Here is a 26,957-nt window from a genome sequence, read left to right as displayed (position 1 = left end):
TATATATTTATACTTTTGTTATCCTTTTAAATTTTACTTACACATAATTTTGAAATTATAAAATGCGAATTTTGAGAAATTTTAACAGTTACATACTATGTTAGTCCATTCAGGCTACCATAACAAAAATGCCATAGACTGAGTGGCTTAAACAACAGAAATATATTGATCATGTTTCTGAAGGCTAGAAAGTCCGAGATCAAGGTGCCAGCAGATTCTGTGTCTGGTGGGAATCCACTTTCTAGTTCATAGACGGCCATCTTTTTGCTATGTCTTCACTTGGTGGAAGAGGGCGAGAACTCTCAGGGGTCTCTTTTACAACGGCACTAATCCCATTCATGAGGCCTCCATCCTCATTACCTAGAAGTGTTAGTCGCTCAGTCATGTCCAACTCTGTGTGACTCCGTAGACTGTAGCCCGCCAGGCTCCTCCGTCCAGGCAAGAATACTGGCATGGGTTGCCATTTCCTTCTCAAGGGGATCTTCCCAACCTAGGAATTGAACCTGGGTCTTCTGCACTGCAGGCAGCTTCTTTACCATCTGAGCCACCAGGGAAGCCCTCATGACCTTATCCCTTCCCAAAGACCCCACCTCCTAATATCATCACATTGGAGATTATGATTTCAACATGTGAATTTGGGGGGACCACGAACATCCAGTCAATTGCAAATACTTATTGTAACCAGCCAGGTAATACAGAGGTATGTAGAACAGTTAATCTTTTCCCTGTCCAATCTCACCCTTTTGCAATAAATAGAATTAATGATTTGGTGTGTATTTTTTCTCACCTTCCTCAGTACACTTAGAAACACACGGACATTCATGTTCACATATAAAAGGTATTTCTGTTGAGCAGAGTACTGTGTGCTGGATATTTATCCCGAGGGAGCAAAACACCATGCACCAATGCCAGGAGAGAACTTCAAACACTCCTGTCCATTGTGTCTTGATATTGGAGTTACCAAGGAAAATACAGCAACACAGTCAAGCACTCGATGGAACAGTGCTTTGCTTACATAGAAAGAGAGAAAGATCAGCTTCATTAGTGTGCCCAGATCCCTCAGGACTAGCAAGTCCCCTCTCTCACCCAGGTAGACAAGGGCAATGGATCTTACTTACCCTTCTCCTTTCTACCACCATCAGCAATGGAGAGGAATGATCCCAACCCCACCCCTGTGGAGTCTGAAATACTGAAAGCTGGGGTGTGCTTGGAGGTCATTGCCACATGCTTAAGCAGAGCAAAAAAGCACCCACTAAACCTGAGATAAGGAAAGAGATTCCCTTATGAAGTGATAAACCCCACAGAGGCCATGTGGGCTCTTTATCTCTTGGTATGAAATATCCCAGGCCCAAGGCCCTTTCTTATTCTGCCAGATGGAGGTCCAAAGACCTCATTCTTGAGACTGCCTTTCCCAACAGTTTTTATTCTTCTTCCCAAATGGGTCACAGGCAAACATGACTCGGCAATTTGCTTTAACACATATCACAACATACAGTGAACCTTCCTTCTGGTCCATGCATGTTGATCCAATTCATTATTTTTAATAACTGAAAAATAGTACTCCGTGTGAGTGTCCTGTGAGTACTCTGTGTGAGGTGCTTGTCTCTGACATTTCTATACTAATGAGCATCCAGGTTTTTTTTTTTAGTTTTCTACCACTGCCAACAATGCTGCTGTAAATATTTAATACCTGTTTTCTTAAGTCTTCCTCTCTTCCGTAAGATTGATTCACAGAAGTGGGAGGGCAGGGTCAGAGGGGCTCTCAATCAGCTGTCACAGTCCAGAAGTGAGCGATGCGGAGGAAGACCTGTTTCTCTACAACCTTAGCAGCACAGGCTGTGCGCCCACGTTGGCGTTTTTGCTAATCTCTTAGATGAAAAATCATAGGATTTTTAAATTTTAATTTGCATTTTCCTTCTTACCAGGTGGGTTCTTTACCACTAGTGCCACCTGGGAAGCCCTAAACTTTCCTAGTTCTTGCATATTTTATTTCTGCTAAAGATTTCATGATTCAGAAACACATCTTTCTAGCTCCTTTAGCATTTCTTTTCCTTCTCAGATTTCAGGAGAACAGAGATTTTCCTCCTGGACATTGTCATTAGCGGCTATTTGAAATGCTAAAGTTTTAATAAGCGAAACTGGATAAATGTGAATGTTATTGAACTGATTGTTTAATGTAAAGGGAAGACTGCCTATACCTCTGACCAATGCTTTTTTCATGTTTTTAGAGTTAGTAATGGTATTTAGTTAAGCAGTTATTAAAATATTTAATGTTGTCTAGTTTTCCTTTTGGAAGTAAAACAATTTTGACACCTTTAAGTATACATAGAATGAGCTAATAGCAATCAGATCAGTTCAATTTAGATGCTCAGTCATGTCAGACTCTGAGACCTCATGGACTGCAGCATGACAGGCTTCCCTGTCCTTCACCAGCTCCCCGAGCTTGCTCAAACTCGTGTTTATCGAGTCGGTGATTCAGTGCTTTTTAAATGATCAGGCCTTGGAGTCAGACTGTGGTACGTGTAGCTGATGGTTTAAGAAGAAAGAGGGGAGAGGAAGGGAGAACCAGAGAAGGGATTTCTTTTTTAAAAAATGAGTGTTAATTTTTGTTGGTGAGTTTGGATCCAGGATAGTTTATTACCCTTGGCTTTTCTTGTGATAGAAAAGAGACCATCTCCCTTCTTGTTCGAAGCAAAAATCTGAGGCTGGGTGTTAAATTTGGAGGATTTATCTTTTGTCAGTTTTGGTTTCTTTTTCCAAATTCCATGAGCGGCAAACTTGAATATGTATGTATGGGGCTGGGAGTTTTGAAATGAGGATGGGGATGCAAAAGAAAAGGATGATTTAAAAGTTTAGATGGTCTACCTGTTTGGCGTTTGTCTATACACACTCCCACAATAGTTTTATTTTTCTGTGTCAGTGCAGGAGTTTATTCAGAGAAGGAAGTTCCTAGAGTCTGTTCCACAGGAAGATTAGCTATTTTTGTTTTTCCACAACTATTTGTTTGTTTTTTAGTCATAAATTTGTGGCTGCTGTGTTTTTATGACTGTGTCTTTGGGTTGCTTTGGTCTGCATTGCAGATTTATCCACCATGCATCTATTTTGTGTGTGTTGAATTGTGTCTTTCAAGACTAGCAAATGATGGTTTGAAATGGGAAACATATTCTAAGTGCCTTAATCTTATACTTGAAACATAGGCCATTGGAGAGCCAAGAAGATTCACAATAAATATTTTACATCTTTTCATTGAAAATTGACTTCATGTTTTTCTCTGTGGTTTGGAGTGTGTTCACTTGAAATGCTTGTAAGCAACAGAAGCCATTGGTGTGAATAGGAACATGTGACCTCAGGTGAGGCATAAAAGCTCAGGTCTGCGTGGCTCACCCTTTGCTTGTGATGCATCGTGGTCCCCCGGGAGTGACATTCAGAAACAGCCCCTGGCAGAACGCATCTACCACATCAACTGTAAGGAACTTAAGCTTCTCTGTTGCTGGCTTTCATTTCAGAAAACCTAACTAATGTCTTACGCTTGTTCCCTTGACCCACTTTTAAACATTGTTTTTAAAAAAACTTTTTTCTACAGTATTCACAGTTATCTTTTATCTATATATTCTAAACAACATAAATTAACACTGATGTTGGAAAGTATAATACAACTCTGTCCTGGGTGACAAGAAGAGAACCTTTCTACCACAAATGTTGCTGTTGTTCAGTCCTCAGTCATGTCCGACTGTCTGCAACCCCATGGACTGCAGCACGTCAGGCTTCCCTGTCCAGCCCTGAGTTTGCTCAGACTCATGTCCATCGAGTTGATGATGCCACCCACCATGTAATGCTCTGTCGTCCCCTTCTCCTCCTGCCTTCAATCTTTCCCAGCATCACGGTCTTTTCCAATGATTTGACTCTTCTCATCAGTGGCCAAAGTCCTGAGTATATATATCTGTTTTCAGTTTGTGGGGATGTTGGGTAAGATCCTGTTGTCAGCGTTTTCTGTTACCAAATGGAGTTAACTTTCTTGGGTCACCCCTCATGTCTTGAGGATCCTAATTCATCTTAATCTTTCTCATTTTACTTACTTGTATCTTTTTCAAGGAAGTAGAAACTTAGAGCTGTTTTATCTGGAATAATAGAGGTATAAACTCAGGCAGAACATTGATAGAATGAAAGCTAGCCTCAGGTTTAACGTAGTTTTTGAAGGGACTAGATGCAGTTACAGAAATGGAGTGCTGGTACCAGGGCAGCTGATACATTGACGTGTGTTGATTGTTCCTTCTCTGCCATGTTACTTACCACTTTTGTCAATGGCCGTCACACTGGTTGTACGTCTTGGTCATCTTGTTGTCAACACCACAGAAAGATAGGTGTTCCCCTGACTGAACATCAGATTTAATGTATCAGTCAGTCAGTTCAGTCCGACTCTTTGCAACCCCATGAATCGCAGCACACCAGGCCTCCCTGTCCATCACCATCTCCTGGAGTTCACTCAGACTCACGTCCATCGAGTCCGCGATGCCATCCAGCCATCTCATCCTGGGTCGTCCCTTTCTCCTCCTGCCCCCAATCTCTCCCAGCATCAGAGTGTTTTCCAATGAGTCAACTCTTTGCACGAGGTGGCCAAAGTACTGGAGTTTCAGCTTTAGCATCATTCCCTCCAAAGAAATCCCAGGACTGATCTCCTTCAGAATGGACTGGCTGGATCTCCTTGCAGTCCAAGGGACCCTCAAGAGTCTTCTCCAACACCATAGTTCAAAAGCATCAATTCTTCAGTGCTCAGCTTTTTCACAGTCCAACTCTCACATCCATACATGGCCACTGGAAAAACCATAGCCTTGACTAGCCAGACCTTAGTTGGCAAAGTAATGTCTCTGCTTTTGAATTTATTATCTAGGTTGGTCATAACTTTTCTTCCAAGGAGTAAGCGTCTTTTATTTGAATAGCACATATGTAAGATCATGATAGCTAATTAAATTATTCCACAGATATGTATGAAGTACCAAGTATTGAGTGAATAAAGTACTTCAGAATCTAACGGAGGAGAAAGACAATGAATCATACAGTTAAAATACGGCATAAGTGCTAAACATCTCGATGTCATCGAAATCTCTGTGTCCTTCCCAATGCTTACCAAATAATCCTTTGCTGTTCATTTGGTTTCTGAAATAGATATTGTTCTGGGAAAGTAGAGAGCACAGACTTTCCCATTAGAAATTTGATGTACTTGACAATCTCCCAGAAAATCTGTTAGTAAAAGCTATCATCTAAGAGGCTGATTACCACAGTGTGAAATAGTGACATAAAATATCTGGAGGTAAGAAAAACTTCTGATGACAGCTTGGAATCTGACATCACTCAAATATGCAGCCAACCCAGTGATCCCAGCCTGAATGGCCAGCTAGTCTTTCACACTGTACTTAATGTGATGACATTGCCTATAGTTAGCTCAGTAAAATGATGCCACACAGCCAGCCACTCACATGGGCCTGGGAAGTGGCACTCTAGGCATAAGGTGAACAAGGCCCATCTCTCCTCAAATGCCCACAGTTTTCAGAGCCTTCAGGAGCACCCTGAAGATGTGGGTGGGCTGGGAGCCCAGGGGAGCCTTGGGTAAATGGGGCCCGTTCATGCTATCTGAGATTCCTATCCTGGGAGGTGAGTAAGAGCCCTGGTCAGACTTTAGTCACAGAAATGATCATTTAGGTTTAAGTGCATCCTGGATTGATCTGAGCTCCTTGAAGACAGACTGCCCTTCGGGGCTGGGTAGTGCTTGTGTAAACACTGAAGTGAAGTGAAGTGAAGTCACTCAGTCATGTCCGACTCTTTGCAACCCCATGGACTGGAGCCTACCAGGCTCCTCTGTCCATGGGATTCTCCAGGCAGGAGTACTAGAGTGGGCTGCCATTTCCTTCTCCAGGGGATCTTCCCAACCCAGGGATCAAACGCGGGACTCCCGCATTGGAGGCAGACGCTTTAACCTCTGAGCCACCAGGGAAGCCACTGGGTGCCATATACTTTCTGCTAACTTTAGTTTTCTGTTGAATTTTGGTGACCTCATCAATACCAAATGCAAAGGTATGTTTTCTTATACAATCAGAAGACAGTCACCTTGTACATATACATGAATGAGAAATGGAAGGAAATGTTTCCATACTTACGTTGATCTGTATCTGTAGTAGCATGTCACTTCCATCTCTAGCCAAAGTTAGATTTTGATCAGTCATAAATTTTTGTTTAGAGATGAATATATTTTAACCAGCATCTAACTATGTGGGCTATCACCTAAATAGCATATTTTTTTTAAAAAGCAGAAAGATGGAGTATAAGAATTTAACTTAGTCTTCTACAATCTCAGAAGCATCTTTAGATGAAATGCTTAGTAAAAAGCATAAAGTTTTCCTTTCCTTTAGTTAGCTGATTAGTAACTCTCAGGCTAAGCATTACAGAGATGACTTGTTTTAGTTACATTATTAAATGACACCAAAGCTTTAGAAAACAATGTTATTAATGTGGTGATTCATGTGTTCTTCATATTTTAAGAAGGACACCAAACTTTTGTAAGACAGTGTCTGAAATGTTTTCTTCATAAACTTGTTTAACTATAACTATAGTAATATATAGTATTGTGTGTTTTACTGCAATTTATAATGCAAATTATAATGTAGCTTATACTCTATATATGCTATTTAGTAGCAATATGTAGAGTAGTTGGGCTTCCTTGGTGGCTCAGCTGGTAAAGAAGCCGCCTGCAATGCGGGACACCTGGGTTCTATCCCTGGGTTGGGAAGATCCCCTGGAGAAGGGAATGGCTACCCACTCCAGTATTCTGGCCTGGAGAATTCCATGGAGTCCATGGGATGGCAAAGAGTTGGACACAACTGAGTGACTTTCATCTCATGTAGAGTAGTATATGTCATAAAATGTAGAGAAAGCAAAAAAGACAATATTTTAGATTAATTTAAGGCACACAGCATGCTAGCTTATTTTCCTAGTGTTGTTGCCAACTTGGTAGGATTCTCGGAAGAGAAACTGAAGAGGAAGGAGAGAGAGAATTCAGAGAAAGACGGGGTGGTATGGAAACAGGAATGAATAGAATATGACATAGCATGTGACAACCTGCTGGGTTTTGAATGAAGCCTTGGTGGGAAAATCTTGGGCAAGCTAGTTGGAATCATCATTTGTAGACTGCTGTAGATGGTTTTGAATGCTAGTATTAGAATTTTCAAATTTAGAAACAAATCTCATCCACTTAATGTTTTTTAAACTAGCTTTGACATGATGAGAGTATTGTGTTCAAAATATTAATTTGAGTGTTGTGTAGGTTGAGTGGTGGAGAAAGCCACTGAAAGCAAGGAGATAAAATTTAGCTGAGATTTAAATGCTTATGAGTGTGTAGTGATAGAAGCCTAAATCACAGTAAGCAGTAGGCACAGCAAGCAATATTGGGTTGTAGCAGTGAAACTTCAAAAGGATAGACAGATAATGAAGAGATACGGAAAGGGCATCAAGAAGACTTGATAGGATGTAGAAAACAAGCTTAAGGTTATCAAAGGGGAAAGAGGGTGGGGCAAGGATAAAACAGGAGTTTCGGAGTGGGTTGCCATTTCCTTCTCCAGGGGATCTTCCAGACCTAGGGATCGAACCCAGGTCTCCCACATTGCAGGCAGACGCTTTAACCCCTGCACCACCAGGGAAGCCCCAGATACAAACTACTATATATAAAATAGACAACAAGGTCCTACTATATAGCACAGGAAGCTGTAGTCAATATCCCATAAGAAACCTTAATGGAAAAGAATATGAAAAATCTATACATATATATATATATAAAACTGAATCACTTTGCTACATACGAGAAACTAATACATTATAAATCAACTATACTTCAGTGAACAAAAAGAAGAGTTGATGACTTGGTTTTCTATTCTAGGGTATTGGTTCAATAAGCATTAGTTAAGCAACTCCTATACAAGAGGGTTTGGGAGATGAAAGCCCACCCTGGACTTTTTCCAGTGTTTGATGGTGGTGAGGCTGCATATGTTACAGCTACAGACTATCATAGGTGACAGCTGGGGTTTATGTTTCACCCCTGCTCTCAAAGGCTTGAGATAGGTTACCCCCACCCAGTTCTGTCCTGCCTTAGGGCTCAGGCCTTGGTTTTAGGACATGGCAGTGCAGAGGCCTCGCTGTACTGCTGTTAGCATTTGAGGCCTCTGCTGAGACTACAAGGTGATGCCGAAGAAACAATTTTTTGGCTTCTTTGTGGAAGATTTAGTGAATCCTGTGGAAAGGATTCTGATGGATAAATTTGTTTTATAGCTTTAATTTCTACTCTTCTCAAATTAATATGTATTAGGGGCTTTGTTCACTTAAAGATAGTCATAAATCCAACAGGAATGAGATTAGCTCAATTGTTTTTCCCTTAGGGAATAAGTGGAGATACTTTGAAGTTTTATGTTAAAAGAATGCCTAAAGCTATTTTTACCAAACATCCTAAAGAAAATGTGATTAAGTAATAAATATTGCAGTCTTAAATTTATTATTTAAAACATGGTTAATTTTCAGGGCTTCCCTGGTGGCTCAGAGGTTAAAGCGTCTGCCTGCAGTGTGGGAGACCTGGGTTCGATCCCTGGGTTGGGAAGATCCCCTGGAGAAGGAAAAGGCAACCCACTCCAGTATTCTTGCCTGGAGAATCCCATGGACGGAGGAGCCTGGTAGGCTGCAGTCCATGGGGTTGCAAAGAGTCGGACACAACTGAGCGACTTCCTTCCTTCCTTCCTTTAAGCTATTTTATCGAATTCTTTTTTTCAAGTCCTTAGGATAGTTGTGTGTTCTTTTTGAAAATATACACTATTCTTCTTTGTTAGGTTAAATTTATTTGTTAATTTCTGAATATTGGTGCAAACACACACATACATGCAAGACTATTTTGCTTTTTAAGAGAAATTCTGTAACTTTTCTGTATTTGCCAGCAATTCAGGATATGATCACTCAACTGAAATCACAGTTTATAGTCCTTTTAACTCATAGCTGTCTATACTGTTTCAATCATATACATGAAGCCACAACCTAATCCACTGACTCTTGAGAGTCCCTTGGACAACAAAGAGATCCAACCAGTCCATCCTGAAGGAAATCAACCCTGAATATTCATCAGAAGGACCGATGCTGAAGTTGAAGCTCCAAAACTTTGGCCACCTGATGCAAAGAGCTGACTCATTGGAAAAGACCCTGATGCTGGAAAAAATTGAAGGCAAAGGAGAAGGGGACAACAGAGGATGAGGTGGTTGGATGGCATCACCGACTCAATGGACATGAGTTTGAGGAAACTCAGGGAGATAGTGATGGACAGAGAAGCCTGGCATGCTACAGTTCATGGGGTCGCAAAGAGTCGGACATGACTTAGCAACTGAACAACAACAGGAATCCACTGGAGCACTTGACAAGGATGCATTAAAAGTATATTGATGCCAGTGGCTAGTTTCATTTCAAGACTAGAGGGGAGATATTTTAATCCAGAGCTCACTCTTGATTTGTGTTTGCCAACATTTTGTTGGAGAAGGAAATGGCAACCCACTCCAGTATCCTTGCCTGGAAAATCTCACGGACAGAGGAACCTGGTGGATTGTAGTCCACGGGGTTGCAAAGAGTCGGGCACAACTGAGTGACTAACACACACACACACACATTCTTCAAATAGTTGTGAGATATAGAAGGGTTAGAAGTCAGACTAGCCTAAATTAGAGCCCAATGACTTGTGACTGATCCAGACTCCAAACCCAGGTCCTATGAGTAAGAGACCCCATTAGCAATGGCTGAGACCAGCCCACAATGACTCCTCAGTTGGATCTGGTTCAGTTAGTTGTCATTCAGCCCCATATGTGGGACTGACCCATCTGAGTCATTGCCGGCCAGTGGTAGATATAATGAAAGCAGGAAGATGCTGGTATTGGACAAGTATTTAGACACCTGCCTGCTTCCCCAGGATGTCACCTCTCCAACACAGAAGCACGAATCCTGCAGTAGAGTCAGACCTGTGGATATTTGTTAGTTTTATTAAAACAGATCTGTATATTTTGCTGCATGTACTAAATGAAAGGAAATCAATCCCAAATATTCATTAGAAGGACTGATGCTGAAGCCCCAACACTTTTGTCATCTGATGTGAAGAGCTGACTCATTGGAAAAGACCCTGATGCTGGGAAGGATTGAAGGAAGGAGGAGAAGGGGACAACAGAGGACTTGATGATTGGATGGCGTCACTGACTCAATGGACATGAGTTTGAGCAAGCTCTGGGAGTTGGTGAAGAACAGGGAAGCCTGGCATGCTGTAGTCCATGGGTCTGCAAAGAGCTGGACATGACTGAGTGACTTAATGACAACTAAATGAAAGTAAGATGGCCATCTTTGCGTACAAAGTACTCCACAGCAGGGCCACAAGATTTATTCCCACTACATCTTGGTGTACATACATGTGCTCCATTTTGTTTTTTAAACCTATCCCTGATCTATTCCTGTATCCCTACCACCCTTGGGCTTTGGATAGTGTGGAAGAAACAGTGGTTTAGTCCATTCCAGTACAATCATTTCTAAAGCCCCTTTAAGTAATACTCAATTCCTCAGTAAAATTACCCTGGAGCTCAGAATTCTCCTTTTTTAGCTGCCCTGTCCCTTGGCCCAGCTAAGGGGGTGACTAGTGTATGGAAGCAGGAAGGGCCCATGTAGCACCTTGGATTCTGCTCTGGCTCTTTGGGCAGCTGGGACCATGACGTCTTCTGCTGCTGCTGTTTCCTGCAGATATTGCTTATGATCTTGTCTTGCTCACCTGAGTTTGGGCCCAGTAGCCCTTCCAGGCTGATTCAGCCTCACTTTGGCACTCACTGGTGTCAGATCTCTCTACCTTCTCCATCCAGACCTCTGGCCAGAGCCGGGACCCTCCACTCCTGCTGCAGGACCCCTACCCCCGGCCAAGGTGGCAAGTTTCTCCCTAAGTATGATGGGTATTCTGGATCCCATGCATGGTTACCTGATGCAGAAGATTGAATTAGGAAACTAAACACCAGGGGTCAATCTGCCCCACCACCCAGCTCCTGCCCAGTTTACCGAGATGTGGCTGTATTCCAGCTTGGTATCGGACGATCTGAAAGATATTTTTTTTTCCTAGACACCTCACCCCAGAATAAAAGGAAAGTGGAGGCAGTCCTCCTGTATCAGTCAAGGACCAGGAAAGAACTCAGTGGATGGCATGCTCAAAAAAGGTGCCTGATTCTAAAGGGTTTAATGAAGGAACTATTAGAAAGATAGGAAGGATTAAGGGAAATGAACAGGGGATGTTGTAGTTCTTCAGAATGACAGCAGCAGGAAATCAGTACAGTCCCTAAGCTGGAGGAGAGGTCAGGGTTCTAGAAACTAGATGAGAGCTGAGCTGTAGAAGAAAACTGCCTGACAAGAGCTGTGGTCTTTGGTGGTGAAAAGCTGATTCAGTGTTTTGATATACTGAGCCAACTCACTGGAAGAGACCCTGATGCTGGGAAAGATTGAGAGCAGCAGGAGAAGGGGACAACAGAGGATGTGGTGGTTGGATGGCATCACCGACTCAATGGACATGAGTTTGAGCGCACTCTGGGAGACGGTGAAGGACAGGGAAGCCTGGCGTGCTGCAGTCCATGGGGTCATGCAGAGTCAGGCACGACTGAGTGACTAAACAACAAATACTCCATTTAAAGTTATTATAAAAATATTGGCTGTGCTTTACAACATATTCTTGTATCTTCTTTGTTTCATATAGTAGTTTGTCTCTCCTAATCCTCTACCCCTATGTTTTCCCTTGCTGATCCTTCTTCCCACTGGTAACCAGTAGTTTGTTCTTTATATTTGTGAGGCTGTTTCTGTTTTATTTATTTATTTTTTTAGATTCCACATAGAAATGATAACAAACAGTATTTGTCTTTCTCTGTCTGACTTATTTCACTAGCATAATACCCTCTAGGTCCATCCACATTGTTGCAATGTCTTCTTTATTTTTTCATCTGTTGATGGACTCTTAGACTGCATCCATATCTTTGTAATAAATAATTATGCTGTGAATATTGGGGTACATATATCTTTTCAAATCAGTGCTTTTGTTTTCTCTGAGTAAACACACATAAGTGAAATTGATGGATCATACAGTAAGTTCTATTTTTGGCTTTTTGAAGAACCTTCATACTGGCTTTCCATAGTAGCTGCACCAATTTACATTCCCACTAACAGTGCACAAAGATTCCCTTTTCTCCTCATCAGCATTTGTTATTTGTGGTCTATTTGACAATAGCCATTCTGGTGTTGGTGATATGAGGTATGAGGTAATACCTCATTCTTAATCTTATCTTTCCTTTCTTTCATGATTTGCCCTTTGGAACAACAGACTGGTTCCAAATAGGAAAAGGAGTACGTCAAGGCTGTATATCCTCACCCTGCTTATTTAACTTCTGTGCAGAGTACATCATGAGAAATGCTGGACTGGAAGAAACACAAGCTGGAATCAAGATTGCCAGGAAAAATATCAATCACCTCAGATAAGCAGATGACACCACCCTTATGGCAGAAAGTGAAGAGGAACTAAAAAGCCTCTTGATGAAAGTGAAAGAGGAGAGCGAAAAAGTTGGCTTAAAGCTCAACATTCAGAAAACGAAGATCATGGCATCCGGTCCCATCACTTCATGGGAAATAGATGGGGAAATAGTGGAAACAGTGTCAGACTTTATTTTGGGGGGCTCCAAAATCACTGCAGATGGTGACTGCAGCCATGAAATTAAAAGACGCTTACTCCTTGGAAGAAAAGTTATGACCAACCTAGATAGTATATTCAAAAGCAGAGACATTACTTTACCGACTAAGGTCCAGCTAGTCAAGGCTATGGTTTTTCCAGTGGTCATGTATGGATGTGAGAGTTGGACTGTGAAAAAAGCTGAGCACTGAAGAATTGATGCTTTTGAACTGTGGCATTAGAGAAGATTCTTGAGAGTCCCTTGGACTTGCAAGGAGATCCAACCAGTCCATTTTGAAGGAGATCAACCCTGGGATTTCTTTGGAAGGAATGATGCTAAAGCTGAAACTCCAGTACTTTGGCCACCTCGTGCAAAGAGTTGACTCATTGGAAAAGACTCTGATGCTGGGAGGGATTAGGAGCAGCAGGAGAAGGGGACGACAGAGGATGAGATGGCTGGATGGCATCACAGACTCGATGGACGTGAGTCTGAGTGAACTCCAGGAAATGGTGATGGACAGGGAGGCCTGGTGTGCTGCGATTCATGGGGTCGCAAACAGTCGGACACGACTGAGAGACTGAATGAACTGAACTGAAGAAATCCTTTCTTACCTAGAGGTCCATAAATATGAAGTCCCATGTTGTCTTCTAAAATATTTATAGTTTAATATTGGTGAATGGTGTGAAGGTATCCCGTTTTATTTTTTTAATATGGGTAACAAGTTGTTCCAGTAGAATTTATTGTATGGCCTCCCTTTATCCAGAGATGTATAAATGCCAGTGCTGTTGTAATTCATGTCATAAATAAAGCTTCCCTATATGTGTGTGCCTGCATCCTATGCCCCTAGAGAACAGTGCATTTGCATTGACCAGATGCTGATGAACTCCATAGGGAACCTCTTTCTTTTTTTGCTAATAAGGCATTTTTCTCACATGACAAGTCCGAAGTCCCTCGACAGTCTGTGGCACGATGGTGTCACCAAGAACCCAGGCACTTCCCATGCCCCTTACCAAGAGTCTGTGTGGTCATGATGTTTCCTCACTGCTGCAGCTGTTCTAGGCTCCATATCTGTATATTTCCATTACCAAAGTCAAAAAGAGTTTTATTCAATACCTCTTATCTCAAGGTTTGTTTGTAGTGATGCTTCCAGTGGATGTGATGGAATTCCAGTTGAGTTATTTCAAATCCTAAGAGATGATGCTGTTAAAGTGCTGCACTCAATGTGTCAGCAATTTAGATAACTCAGCAGTGGCCACAGGACTGGAAAAGGTCAGTTTTCATTCTAATCCCAAAGAAAGGCAATGCCAAAGAATGTTCAAACAACTGCACTATTGCACTCATCTCACAATGCTAGCAAGGTAATGCTCAAAATTCTCCAAGCCAGGCTTCAACAGTATGTGAACCGTGAAATTCCAGATGTTCAAGCTGGTTTTAGAAAAGGCAGAGGAACCAGAGATCAAATTGCCAACATCTGTCGGATCATCGAAAAAGCAAGAGAGTTCCAGAAAAGCATCTATTTCTGCCTTATTGACTATGCCAAAGCCTTTGACTGTGTGGATCACAAGAAACTGTGGAAAATTCTGAAAGAGATGGGAATACCAGACCACCTTACCTGCCTCCTCAGAAATCTGTATGCAGGTCAAGAAGCAACAGTTAGAACCAGACATGGAACAGACTGGTTCCAAATCTGGAAAGAAGTAAGTCAAGGCTGTATTGTCACTCTATTTATTTAACTTATATGCAGAGTACATCACGTGAAATGCCAGGCTGGATGAAGCACAAGCTGGAATCAAGATTTTTGGGAGAAATATCAATAACCTCAGATATGCAGATGACACCACACTTATGGCAGAAAGTGAAGAAGAACTAAAGAGCCTCTTGATGAAATTGAAAGAGGAGAGTGAAAAGTTGGCTTAAAACTCAACATTCAGAAAACTAAGATCATGGCATCTGGTCCCATCACTTCATGGCAAATAGATGGGGAAACAATGCAAACAGTGAGAGCCTCACTTTATTTTTTGGGCTCCAAAATCATTGCAGAAAGTGACTACAGCCATGAAATTAAAAGGTGCTTGCTCCTTGGAAGAAAAGCTATGACCAACCTAGACAGCATATTAAGAAGCAGACATTACTTTGCCAACAAAGGTCCATTTAGTCAGTGTATGGATGTGAGAGTTGGACTATAAAGAAAGCTGAGTGATGAAGAGTTGATGCTTTTGAACTGTGGTGTTGGAGAAGACTCTTGAGAGACCCTTGGACTACAAGGAGATCCAACCAGTTCATCCTAAAGGAAATCAGTCCTGAGTATCCATTGGAACAACTGATGCTGAAGCTGAAACTCCAATACTTTGGCCACCCGATGGGAAGAACTGCCTCATCGGAAAAGACCCTGATGCTGGGAAAGATTGAAGGCAGGAGGAGAAGGGGATGACAGAAGATGAGATGGTTGGATGGCATCACTGACTCAATGGACATGAGTTTGAGCGAGCTCCGGGAGTTGGTGATGGACAGGGAAGCCTGGCATGCTGCAGTCCACGGAGTCTCAAAGCGCTGGACATGACTAAGGACTGAACTGAACTGAACTGATCTCAAGGTTTTCTGGGACCATCTCAGGATGTCGTGAATTATTGGGGGAGGCTCTATTCATCTGTCCACTCTGTGCTGAGGGTCAAGGCAGCTGATCTGCCAGGGCATTTATTTCCAGTTCACTTTACTCTCAGGGTGTAGCCCTGTGGGGAGGCAGATTTATGGAGGGGTCTCTTCATAAAATCCTCTCCCTCAGTAGTCCTGGGCTTTGTCCCCAGTCCTCTGCATCACATGGGACAGTGAAAACCGAGGCTGGGATTCATCTCAGTGGCAAAGGCAGAACTAATGAAACCTTGTTTATATCTACAGCTTCCCACTTTCACTTAACTTTGGGCGATTCTTAGTATTCTTCACTTTCTTGGCAGCTCATTACACATTTAGAATGATTTTCTTTGGAATTTTTAGTTGTTTTTCAGAGAGAGGGTCAATCAGAGTATCTAGTCCTTCAGACTGTGGAACTAGAATTTGGTAAATTCATTCTTTAAATGACAGTATATTTTACTAATCTTGCCTAAAGGTTTGTTGGAGACCGAACCACTGCAAGGAAGAGATGAAGATGCAATAGCCAGTGCTGACTCCCCTAGCATGCTCTCCGAGGAAGAAAAAGAAGAGTTGAAGGCAGAACTAGTTCAGGTATGCTCAGTGATCTTCTTGTTGCTATGCCTATCTCCGGATTCTCAGAATTATTGTTAGTCTGATGTTGGGTTGACCAAAAAGTTTGAGTTTTTCCGTAAGGTTTTAAGAAATGGAGGTCCATTTATATGGACCAATATATTGGAACATTTATATGGTCCAATAAAAGGTCCATAGTACAGTTATGTTGCCTTTCATTTAATAAGATTGAATAGGTGTTGAATTGTAAGATAATTCATTTTCTATGGTATTTTGTAATGCTAATGGTCCATTACCCAATGGTGACCATAGGAAAACAAATGGTCTTGATGCTCAAGCAACAATAAATAGTTGTAAACATGCACCTCATATTTAGTATCACAATGCTTAAACCTGATGGAATTCCTTCAAGACCTCAGTTAAGGCGCCAGCTACCTTTTAAGAGCAGTTGTTGTGTTTGGTCAGCAGCCTAGCTCAACAACTACTTGGAAATGATATATTTGTATAACGACGAGTCAGTCGTGGAAGCAACTGGATTTATTAAATTGACGTGCTCTTTTTCAGAATAGAACTCTGCGGGTGGAGAGGGAACTGTGATGACTTTAGGCTTCGTTAGATCTTGTGTAGTTGCTCCCAGCATCTGGTTCTAGATTCAGGGAGGCTGCCTGGCAACTCTTAGTTCAAGCCATTTGTCTGTATCACCCACTAGCCCCTCAACACTTTGCTAAGGAGCGTTTACATTGTAGGAGGAAAGGGCAGGAGAAGGGGAGCTTCTTATGCAGAAGCAGCAATAGGGCAAGAAGGAAGGGGCCAGGGTTCCTCCCCATTTTGAATCCCTGGCTCAGAGGACAGGAAGCCCCTGGTCCAGTGGCAAGCAGGGCTCCACCTTCCTGCTTTGGCCTCTTCTGCTGGTTTAAATTAAGCTTCACCTTAGCCTCACCCCACTTCATTCATCCCAGACTCTCCAAGCTCTAAGGTTCTGATGGGGAGTGTTCATGATAGCTCTTAATAAGACTGAAGACATTTCAGGTGCTTTCACAAGACACACCCTAAAATCACTTCATGCTCAAGTAAAAGAGCAGCTTGTTCTTCTAGGGCAGCAGAGATTATTTTAGCAAGGACAGTGCCTCAGATCAAATGGCTTAGTTCTTTAGCTGCGTCTGTCTGTGGCCACTGATCCAGAACCACCTTGTTGACTTCACATTGACCACATCTGCCAGGGTTCATGGACCAGTCGGCCTCGACAGGGAACGTCCTAGCTCCACATTTCCTTAAGGCCTGGAATCCTGGATCATGACTTCTTTGTGTCAGTTTTGGTGTCCAAAAGTTATATTCTACAGACTGGTGTTAGCGAACTGATTCTAAGCTAAAATTTAACTCCTTCACTGCTGCCGTCCAAGTTTAAGTTCATACACAACCTCTGTAACAGACCAAGTTTTATAAAATGACTTGATTTTTCTTGCGGCAATTACTGATAGACAGATGGGTAGATGGACAGACGGATGGATACACACGTACATACACCTATGTTTTGTGTGGCTGCATTCTATATTTTCTAAACTTTCAGCAATGATCGTGTATTGCTTAGATAATCGAGAAACAGTAAGCCTTGGTTCTCAATGGTTGCCCCCGTGAATATAAAAACCCCAAGTTTCCAGACATTTTTGTCTCATTTGGCCACATTAACGATCCGCCAGGGTGTCTCACTCCTAAGACTTTTTGAGCCTGACTTCTGAAAGTAACATCAGACTCCCTGTTACTTGTTAACGTTGTCAGGATTGATGCTTTCATCCCTTAGGATGCATTAGCCTCCATGCCTCCTGTCTCTCATTTTTGGATTCCTCAGGGGTGAAGAAGCACTGCGTCTTGCTAAAGGCGGCAGTGTGACTTCTGCGGACACTGGGCACAGCGCTTTGCTCATGTGCAGCAAAAAGCAAAGAAAGTTATCTGCTATTTTTCCTTTTCACATTCCCATTTCTTCTCCCTCCACCACAGGCCACCAATGCTTTATGCTCACTCTTTTCTTAAACCCGCTTTTTCTGCCCTTACACAGTGCCTGCCCTTCGCACACACACACAAATTAGGTCCCTTCAGACCACACATGCATTCAGATGACCTCAGATGCCAGGGTTTAATTGTATCAAGGACATCTCAGCAGTCTCACAGCTGGCCCTATGAAGAACTGAGACGTCTTGTAAACAGCTCAGCTTATCTACCTCAGTTCTCCACAGATATTCTTCCAGGACCCCTGCTCACAAGCAGCTCCTCTCTGCTTGAGGGAAGATCCCACTGGGTCTGTTAGCCACGTGGGTGGACACCTCACAGATCAGCCTGTTAGATTGTTTTCGAGTCAGGCAATCAGTTGTGGCCGTGATCCAAGGCAAGAGCTTTGCGTAGGAGGACGTCTTCTGTCTGACTGCTTTGCATAAAGGGGTCGCAGGGTATGCCGGGCACCCGGTCTCCCCTTCTGTACACTGCCCTCCCTCGGATTCTCCCGCTGTCTGCTAGCTGTGCTGGACCCACCCTGCTGCGTTCCCCCCGCACCCTGCTCTGCTTTCACCTTACGCTGTTTTGTAGCCCATATTCCCAGGACACCGTTAGACCTCAGGGTGAATCTGTAACTGCATTCACTCACACAACCAGCATATTGTTCTGTTTACCAAGGGCTGGCTGCAGGAAGATCTGTCCTTGAGGAGAGAGACGTAAGCAAATGCTGTCCAAGAGGCTACTACATCTTAGACAGAAGTCTGCATTTTAAAAGAGGAATCTGTTCAGTCTTGAGTTTGTTATTGTGGTCATGCAATACGTGTGTTTTTAAAAGTTCCTTCAGCTTTCCTCTGCTGCCACTAAGGTGCTTGGTCCTTCTGAGGAAGCGAAGGCCGTTCTGGGGTGAAGCTGTCACTTCATCGGGCAACTAGCACTGTGCCTGGCAGCCCCCTTCTAGCTAACTCGCCTGCACCCTGGCCTCCCTCTCGGAGCTCGCCTGCATCCACTCGGCCCTCATTCTGCATGACAATGAGGTGACGGTCCGGAGGATAAGATCAATGCCTTCATTAATGCAGCTGGTGTACATGTGTTCACTGATCCATGTCAATATATGGCAAAAACCACTACAATATTGTAAAGTAATTAGCCTCCAATTAAAATAAATAAATTAATTAAAAAGGAAAAAAAAGCAGCTGGTGTAAATGTTGAGCCTTTCTGGCCAGGCTTGTTTGCAAAGGCGTTGGCCAGTGCAACATCGGGGGCCTCCTCCGGGGCTGGCGGACCTGCCCCGGCCACCACTGCTGCCCCGGCCACCACTGCTGCCCCAGCCACCACTGCTGCCCCGGCCACCACTGCTGCCCCAGCTGAGGAGAAGAAAGCAGAAGACAGTAGAATCTCAAGAGTCTGATGATGACATGGGCTCTGGTCTTTTTTCACTAAACCTCTTTAGTAACGCATTCAATAAAAAGCTGAGCTCTAAAAAAAGAAAAAAAGTTCCTTCAATGCAACACCAGTATCACTTCTGACCTGATGCAGTGGTTTGTGTATACATGGAAGGTGTTCAGTTAAGATTTCTAATGAACTTGACTCATAGCACCAACAAATATATGTATTTGTAAATTCTAGAAGTAGAATATGGGTTTTTTTTTTTAAAACAAATCTTGTCCATATATAAAGAAATACTATTTGTTTTAAGCATTTGTTCTCATTAGTCCTCTTACCAGCTGCTCCTAACATCTTTTCTGAGGTCTTTACACATCTATTCTGTGGGGTTTTTTTGTTTTTTTCCCTAACTCTCTTTTTAAATAAACTTGCTCATTAGTTCTGTGCTACTAACATCCCACTCACACTTTCATTTCACTAAGCTGCATTTGATGCTCAGTATTCTATAATGTGGCTTGGTTTTTGAAAACGATGAAGTGTTGGCATTATAACTGTAAATTTGTGATTATATAATAATCAAGTACTGCCAGTGTCGCCTAGATAAAATGACTCAAGAAAAATAGGTATTAATAAGAGTAGGAAAATTACCAGACAGCATTACTAAGTAGACAAGCCCCTTTTGGCTGTTCCTTCTTGGCGTGTGGTTTCCCAAGGAAAGCACACAGTGCCCTCAAGCCACCTGTCTCAGGCTGGCAAATAAGTGTCCTGGGCTCTTCCTTCCTCTCCCAGTGTTTTCCTTCAAGTATTTATTTCCTTCTGGACTGAACTGGTGAACACCTAAAGCCTTCATAACCAATAGTGTCTTACTGTAGCACCCCTCTGTGTTAATTGGGGTTCTCCAGAGACGTAGAACCAATAGGATGTATATAGAAAGAGATTTATTCCAAGGAATCAGCTAATGTGATTCTGGGGGCTGGCAGCTCCCAAGACCTACAGTCAGCAAGCTGGACACCCAGGGGAGTCAATGGTGCAGCTTGGTCTAAAGGTCTGGGAAGAGCCGATGTTTCAGTTTGAAGCTGAAGGCAAGAAAAAACAAAAAAGCCAAACAACAAGACAAAACAAAGTCCTAGCTCAAAAGCAGTCAGGCAGATAGAATTCCCTTTTACTCAAGGGAGGGTCAGCCTTTTTGTTTTATTTAAGTCATCAACCGATTGATTGGGTGAGGCCCACCAACTTTGGGAGAGCAATCTGCTTTACTCAGTCTGTCAGTTTAAATGTTAATCACGTGCATAATCACCCTCAAAGACACAGAATAATATTTGACCAAATGTCTTGGTAACCCATGGCCTGTCATACTCTCCCAGGTATTATCTGCATTTTAATTTTAATTCTTCTTTACTCTTAGCCAGGGCAGGAGAAGAAGCATGATTTGAAGTCGTATGAGCAAGACAACAAAGGCTCTTACTCCTAAACATCACACTGATAATTAATAGTTTAAAAAGCTATTTCTTTCTCTGTATTTGTGACATATTTTATGTAATATAGCAGAATAAATAGAAAAGTAAGTCGTCAGTCTTCTAACATAAATTTTATTTTGAAGCTAACCCATTAGTTCATTTGTATTTTTGCGAATTGTAACGAATTGATATAAAATTAACTATTTTAAAATGAATCATTCAGTGGCATTTAGTACTCTTATAATGTTGTGTAACACCACGTCTGTCTAATTCCAGAGCATTTTCATCATCTCAAAAAGGAATCCCTTACCTGCTCAGCAGTTGCTGCCCATTTACCCTTCTTTTCTGTAGCCATGAGCCAGCATTCTGTCTCTGGATTCAGCTATTCTGGGTATTTCATATAAGTGGAATCATACAATGTGTGACCTTCTGTCTGATTCCTTTTATTTAGCCAAATGTTTCTGAGGCTCATGTATATTACAGCTTATATCAGTACTTCATCTATTTTTGTGACTAAATAATATCCCATTTTATGTATATACTACAATTTATTTATCCATTCATCCTTTGATGAATGTTTGGATTGTTTTCCTGTTTTGGCTATTGTGAATAGTTCTGTTATGAACATGTATATACATGTATTTGTTTGAGTATCTCTTCTCAATTCTTTGGGGAATATAGTAGGAATAGGAATGTTGGGTCATATGGTAATTCCACCTTTAACTTTTTGGGAAACTGCTGGACTATTTTCCATAGTGGCTGAACCATTTTTTTTCCCACCAGCAATGTACAAGGGTTTCAATTTCTCCACATCCTCGCCAATACTTAAATTCCTATTCATTCATATTTAAGTAACCAAGTTTAAATACCTAATCTTGTACATAAATATTTATCCTACAAGGAGATCTCCTGGGGGATGTCAAGAAACCAGAGAACCAGACTATTAGTTTCTAACGAAGACATGATTAATTTAAAATTAACGGGGAAAGGATATCTTAAATACTTCAATTAATGATTTACCTGCACTCCAGCTCATTCCAAAATGAATTTGATATGGCTTACAATGTGGAATTTCTATACTACCTGCATCAGAGTATCTGGGGGTACTTGTTAAATAATATATGTATATATATATAGACAGGCCTCACCAAATTTGAGACATCAGAATCTCAGGGCCTTAAAAGGGGCCTCCTTCTGGAATCTTCATTTTAAATGTGCTCTCTGAGTGACTTTTATATAAACTAAAATTGATGTAACTAGGCCAAAAATTCTCATTAGTCCAATAAGGGGTTGAATCTCACCAGGATCATCATTTAAAGTATTTGTGATTAGAGGACTTTCTGCTGTGTCAGGACTCTGTGCTCTGCAGAAAGAGAGGAGATTGACCATTTTCAGTCTTGCATATTAATGTAATTTAAGAATTATCTTTTAATTTTACCTTTTGGGATTTTCTTAATAACTATTTTGGCATATATTATGTTTAGATCACTGATATATAAATGGAAGCATTAAGAAGCGTGAGTCTAACATTTTATTGCAATAGTGAGACTTTCATTATAGTGCCTGACATTAGTCTGCATAGAGTAACTGAGTTCATGTTTTTACCATTAGAAGTCTTTTCTCTACAAATACCTTTTAACATATGCTTCAATTTTTAAATGATTAGATGTGGGATTTAATATTTCTTGAGGATGATGTTTGATGAATTGGTCACTTCAGCATTTCTATCACTTTTTTGGGACCAAGGATGTCATTAGAAATCTTATGAATCCTTTACCTATTCCTCCCAACTCCCCAAAACTAATGAATATCCTACTGTCCCCCAGAATTTTGAATAAATTTCTGAGATTCCATAGATAAAAGGCTGAGAATACCAAGATGTTTAAACCTCTCTCTTCTTCTCTACATCTTTAATTTTTCTCTGCAAGTTAAAAAATTTCTCATTACTCTTGTTACACATTGGAAAAAGCAGTAATACCTAATATATCTACAAAACCAGATTCCCAGTCATTTCAGTCACTCAAACATATTATTTATTCAAAAGAAAGAAGAAAAAAAATCTTTCTCTACTGAATAAAAAGCTGGCCTGAAGCCCAAGTATTTTCTATGGTAAGAGAGCTAGAGATACAACCTTGAGAAATCTTAGGCAACAGACTAAATGCAGGTGAGCTCATTGACTAAGATGAAAATATGGAATATAACATGAGGGCAAAAGGATAGAGGGATCTGATTTTAAAATGATAATGTGTTCTCACTTAATGGAGAGACTGAAAACCCAGTCCCCCTTGGTCACCCTTGAATATACTCCTTTTGGAGTAATGAGTATATATCTGCATACTGAAGACTCTTGCTTGTCAAGAAGAGGTAGTGTGGAGACTTCTCTGGGGGTCCAGACTCTGTGCTTCCGACACAAGGGGTATGAGTTCCATCTGTGGTAGGAGAGCTAGATCCCGTATGGCACTTGGCATGGCCAAAGAAAAAAGAAAACATAGGATGCTACTAATTATAACATGTTCTTGCCGGGAGAATCCCAGGGACGGGGGAACCTGATGGGCTGCTGTCTTTGGGGTTGCACAGAGTCAGACACGACTGAAGCAATTTAGCAGCAGCAGCAGCAGCATGGAAGGTGGAATTCATTTTAGAAAGACTTCAGAAAAATGTCCATGAACATACAAAAATGTTTCACAACCATTAAAAAAAAATGGATAATGTTAGACTACTAGGACATTTTGCTGATATTAAAAGCTCCAAGATAGTGTTCTTTTCTGCTAGAATATTTCAGATGGTTGATTCAGTATTTCTGCCAGTTCTGTTTAAGTGTTTTTTTGGTGTGTGAATACAAAGGTTTACAACACTATTTTTGCAAAAGTAGATGGCATTGTTGAGATGTTTTTCTAGCAGCTATGTCTCTGGTGACCCAAGGAACACATTTGCAAGATGATTGACAGGGTTAGTGATGCTGTTTGTGGTCAGGAGTGGAGTGACACTTGGAATGTAAATGAGGCTTAGATGCTTCATTTTTTAAAAAGAAGTAAGTAGTAAAATGCCAGCTTGGCAAAACCACAATGTATGCTTAGGTGTGGATGGCAAAAAAATAACACTGACTAATGGCATTTGAAAAGAAGTTATTAGATATAGACTACAAAATCAATTTCCTGTTCAAAAATTATATCTACGTATAATTTTAGAAAAACATTTGGACGATTGAAAACCAGAAACTGTAAGCAGTGTCTGTTTCCTAGTAGATTACACATGGTTTTTATTGTTTTTGTATTTTGCTATATGAGTGAATTTTTTACAAGGAGTAGTGTTTACATTTGGAATCATTCAAACTAAAAAAATCTGTCATTTTAAAATATTAGACTTCTCTACAGGATGTGTTTGCTAAGGCCTTGCATGGGGCTGTGTAAACAAGAGGGTGCCCAGGGTGCTTTGGATCACTGAGAGCTTCCGCCCTTGTATGTTTCACCTGGTCTGACATTTTCCCCCATCATTTTCCCTCCTGCTTGTAGCTGGAAGACGAAATTACAACCTTACGACAAGTTTTATCAGCGAAAGAAAGGCGTCTTGTGGAGATAAAACAAAAACTCGGCATGAACCTGATGAATGAGTTAAAACAGAACTTTAGCAGAGGCTGGCATGACGTGCAGACCACTACTGCGTAAGTATATTTTTTTTCTTAAAAAGTAATCACTCAGCCTGCTGTCTTGCCTCTTCTATATATTTATTTTTTTTCCTTCAAGGCTTATTTTGTACTGGTGTCCAGGGAAAATATTTTCTCTAGAAGTAAAATATATAGAAATATGAATGGTCATTAATATGTTGCATGATACAGGCTCTACAAAGTAGCTTCATGAAATAAAACTTTGTTCACCAAAACTCTGTTTTCACTTAGACTACTTTTATGGAGTTGTACGGTTTTAAATTCTTTCTCTTCAATATATATATATATTTAACATTTTAAATATATACTTTAGGCTTATGTTTTTCCATAAAATTCTAAATCCTCTGAATACTTGGCACTCACTACATATTTTGAATTTCTATCAAAAATGATTGACAGTTTTAAAAACTGTAGACTTGTTGACCATTAACATAAAGAGAAAAAACTGTATCTCTCATATTTGGGGGATGTGCTTTTTATCCCTGTTACTCTATAGAATGTGTAAGTATATATTGGCCTCTGCCTCCAGTTCCTGGCACAAAGCTCCCAAACTCATATAATTTCTTAAGTGATAAGAGTGCTAGGAGCATCTTTTGTTCTCATGTTTGCACTTTGACCCTCGTTCCTGACACAGAGTTCCTAAATCCTTTGGGATTTCCAGGGTGACAGCCGTATCCTTGGTTCTAATGAGATGACTCTTGGTGGACTCCTGGAGGAGAGCCGGTGACCAGAAAGACCAAGCCATGATTAGAAGCTGTCAGTCCCATGCCCCCATTCTCTATGGAGAGAAAAGGACCTGGAAATGGTCTATCATGCCTATGATGAAACTCCATAAAAATCTCAAAAATGTGGCATTTGGAGAGCTTTGAGATTGCTGAACCCATGGAAGTGCCAGGCAGGTGGTGTCCCAGGAGAGAGCATGGAAAGCATGTGTTCCCATGGGAACATGGGGATGGGTTCCCATCCCCACATGCCTCTTTCATCGGGCTGTTCATCTGTATCTTTTATCATATAATTTTTACAATAAATCAGTATAACCGAGCAAGTAATCTATTTTCTTAAGTTGTGTGAGCCACTCTAGCAAATTAATTGAACTTGGGGAGGAGGTTGTAGGAACCTCTGATATAGCCCCTTGGACTTCCCTGGTGGCTCAGACAGTACCTGCAATGTGGAAGACCCAGATTCAGTTCCTTCGTTGGGAAGATCCCCTGGAGAAGGGCATGGCAACCCAGTCCAGGATTCTTGCCTGGAGAATTCCATGAACAGAGGAGCCTGCAGGCTGCAGTCCATGGGGTCGCAGAGTCGGCCATGACTGAGTGACTAACACTTTGGTCAGGGGCACTGGTGATAATCTGGACCTGTGATTTGTATCTGAAGTGGGGTGAGTGGGGCACAGTCTTGTGGGACTGAACCCTTAACCTGTGGGATCTGATGCGATCTCCAGGAAGTGTCAGAATTAAATTGTAGGAGACTCAGCTGGTGTTGCAGAACCTCTTGATGTGAGAAACCCCTCCACACAAACACATCTGGTGTCAGAAGTGTCCTGAGTGTGCTGGTAAGTGTGAGAGTACAGGAGAAACACTGGAGAAGCAAGTTTTTCTTTCTTAGACCAGCAGAAATGTTTTCAGCTTTGCTATTATCTTCTTGTCTGATATTAGGCAAGGTATAGAATAACTTTGAGTATTCTACAGTCTTGCTTTTATGGGGTTACTTTTTAAAATTTCACAAAATAATTAACTATTGTGGTACTTTTCTAATGATTTAAAATATTTTGCTTGCCAGGTGGTCTTGTGCCAAAGGGAAGAAGGTGCCCAAATCCTAATGTGATTTTTCTTCCTTTCATGTGTTGCGGGCTGGGGCCTGATGGAAAAACCATAGAGGCTTCCTATCTTTGACCCCAGATTCCACCATCAAGAAATTTTTGACCTTGTGTTATGCATTTTCTTCCCTACTATTACCCTTTGGAACTTAAAGATATTACATTCCTAGTATCTGAGTGGGAAACAGTTTTTCTCTTTGCTGATACTTCTCTCCCATGCATAGAGGGGCTTCCATGAAATGAGATCATATTAGTACCTATCATAGGTAGTGAGGATTCAGTGAGTACAGAACAGCATCTGGCACTTTGTATGCCTGTTTGCTGTTCTAGGATGCAGGTCTGGTGGGGACATCCAAGAATTCTGTTTTGGCTTCACAGACTTAGAGAAGGAACCATGGTTGCCAGGGAAGGGGGGAAGAATGGGGGGCAGGGACGGCTAGGGAGTTTGGGATGGACAGGTCCACTGCCATATTTTAAATGGGTAACCAACAAGGATCTGCTGTATTGCACGTGGAATTCTGCTCACTGTTTTGTGGCAGCCTGGATGGGAGAGGAGTCTGGGGAGAATGGATACATGTATACGGCTAAATCCCCTGACTGTGCATCTGAAACTATCACAACATTGTTAATCGGCTATACCCCAATACAAGGGCTTCCCTGGGGGCTCAGTCAGTAAAGAATCTGCCTGAAATGCAGGAAACCGCCTG

At 41.6% G+C, this 26,957-nt stretch overlaps 1 protein-coding gene and 1 pseudogene across 5 annotated transcripts in view; both read left to right on the top strand.

Moving 5' to 3' along the window:
• TPD52L1 (TPD52 like 1) overlaps positions 1–26,957 on the top strand; it is a 94,412-nt gene that overhangs the window by 45,320 nt on the left and 22,135 nt on the right. For all 5 annotated transcript variants that reach the window (XM_012182483.4, XM_027972330.2, XM_027972329.2 and 2 more), the window contains exons 2-3: positions 15,847–15,962; positions 24,280–24,428. In XM_012182483.4, the coding sequence (XP_012037873.1) occupies positions 15,847–15,962; positions 24,280–24,428 (265 nt within the window). The remainder of the gene's footprint in view (positions 1–15,846; positions 15,963–24,279; positions 24,429–26,957) is intronic.
• LOC114116204 (large ribosomal subunit protein P1-like) lies at positions 18,890–19,584 on the top strand (annotated as a pseudogene).

This window comes from Ovis aries, chromosome 8 (genome assembly GCF_016772045.2).
Source record: "Ovis aries strain OAR_USU_Benz2616 breed Rambouillet chromosome 8, ARS-UI_Ramb_v3.0, whole genome shotgun sequence".
In the NCBI taxonomy this organism is placed as follows: domain Eukaryota; kingdom Metazoa; phylum Chordata; class Mammalia; order Artiodactyla; family Bovidae; genus Ovis; species Ovis aries.
The sequence above is the reverse complement of the archived record's forward strand: the minus strand, read 5'-3'. Positions and strand labels throughout refer to the sequence as shown.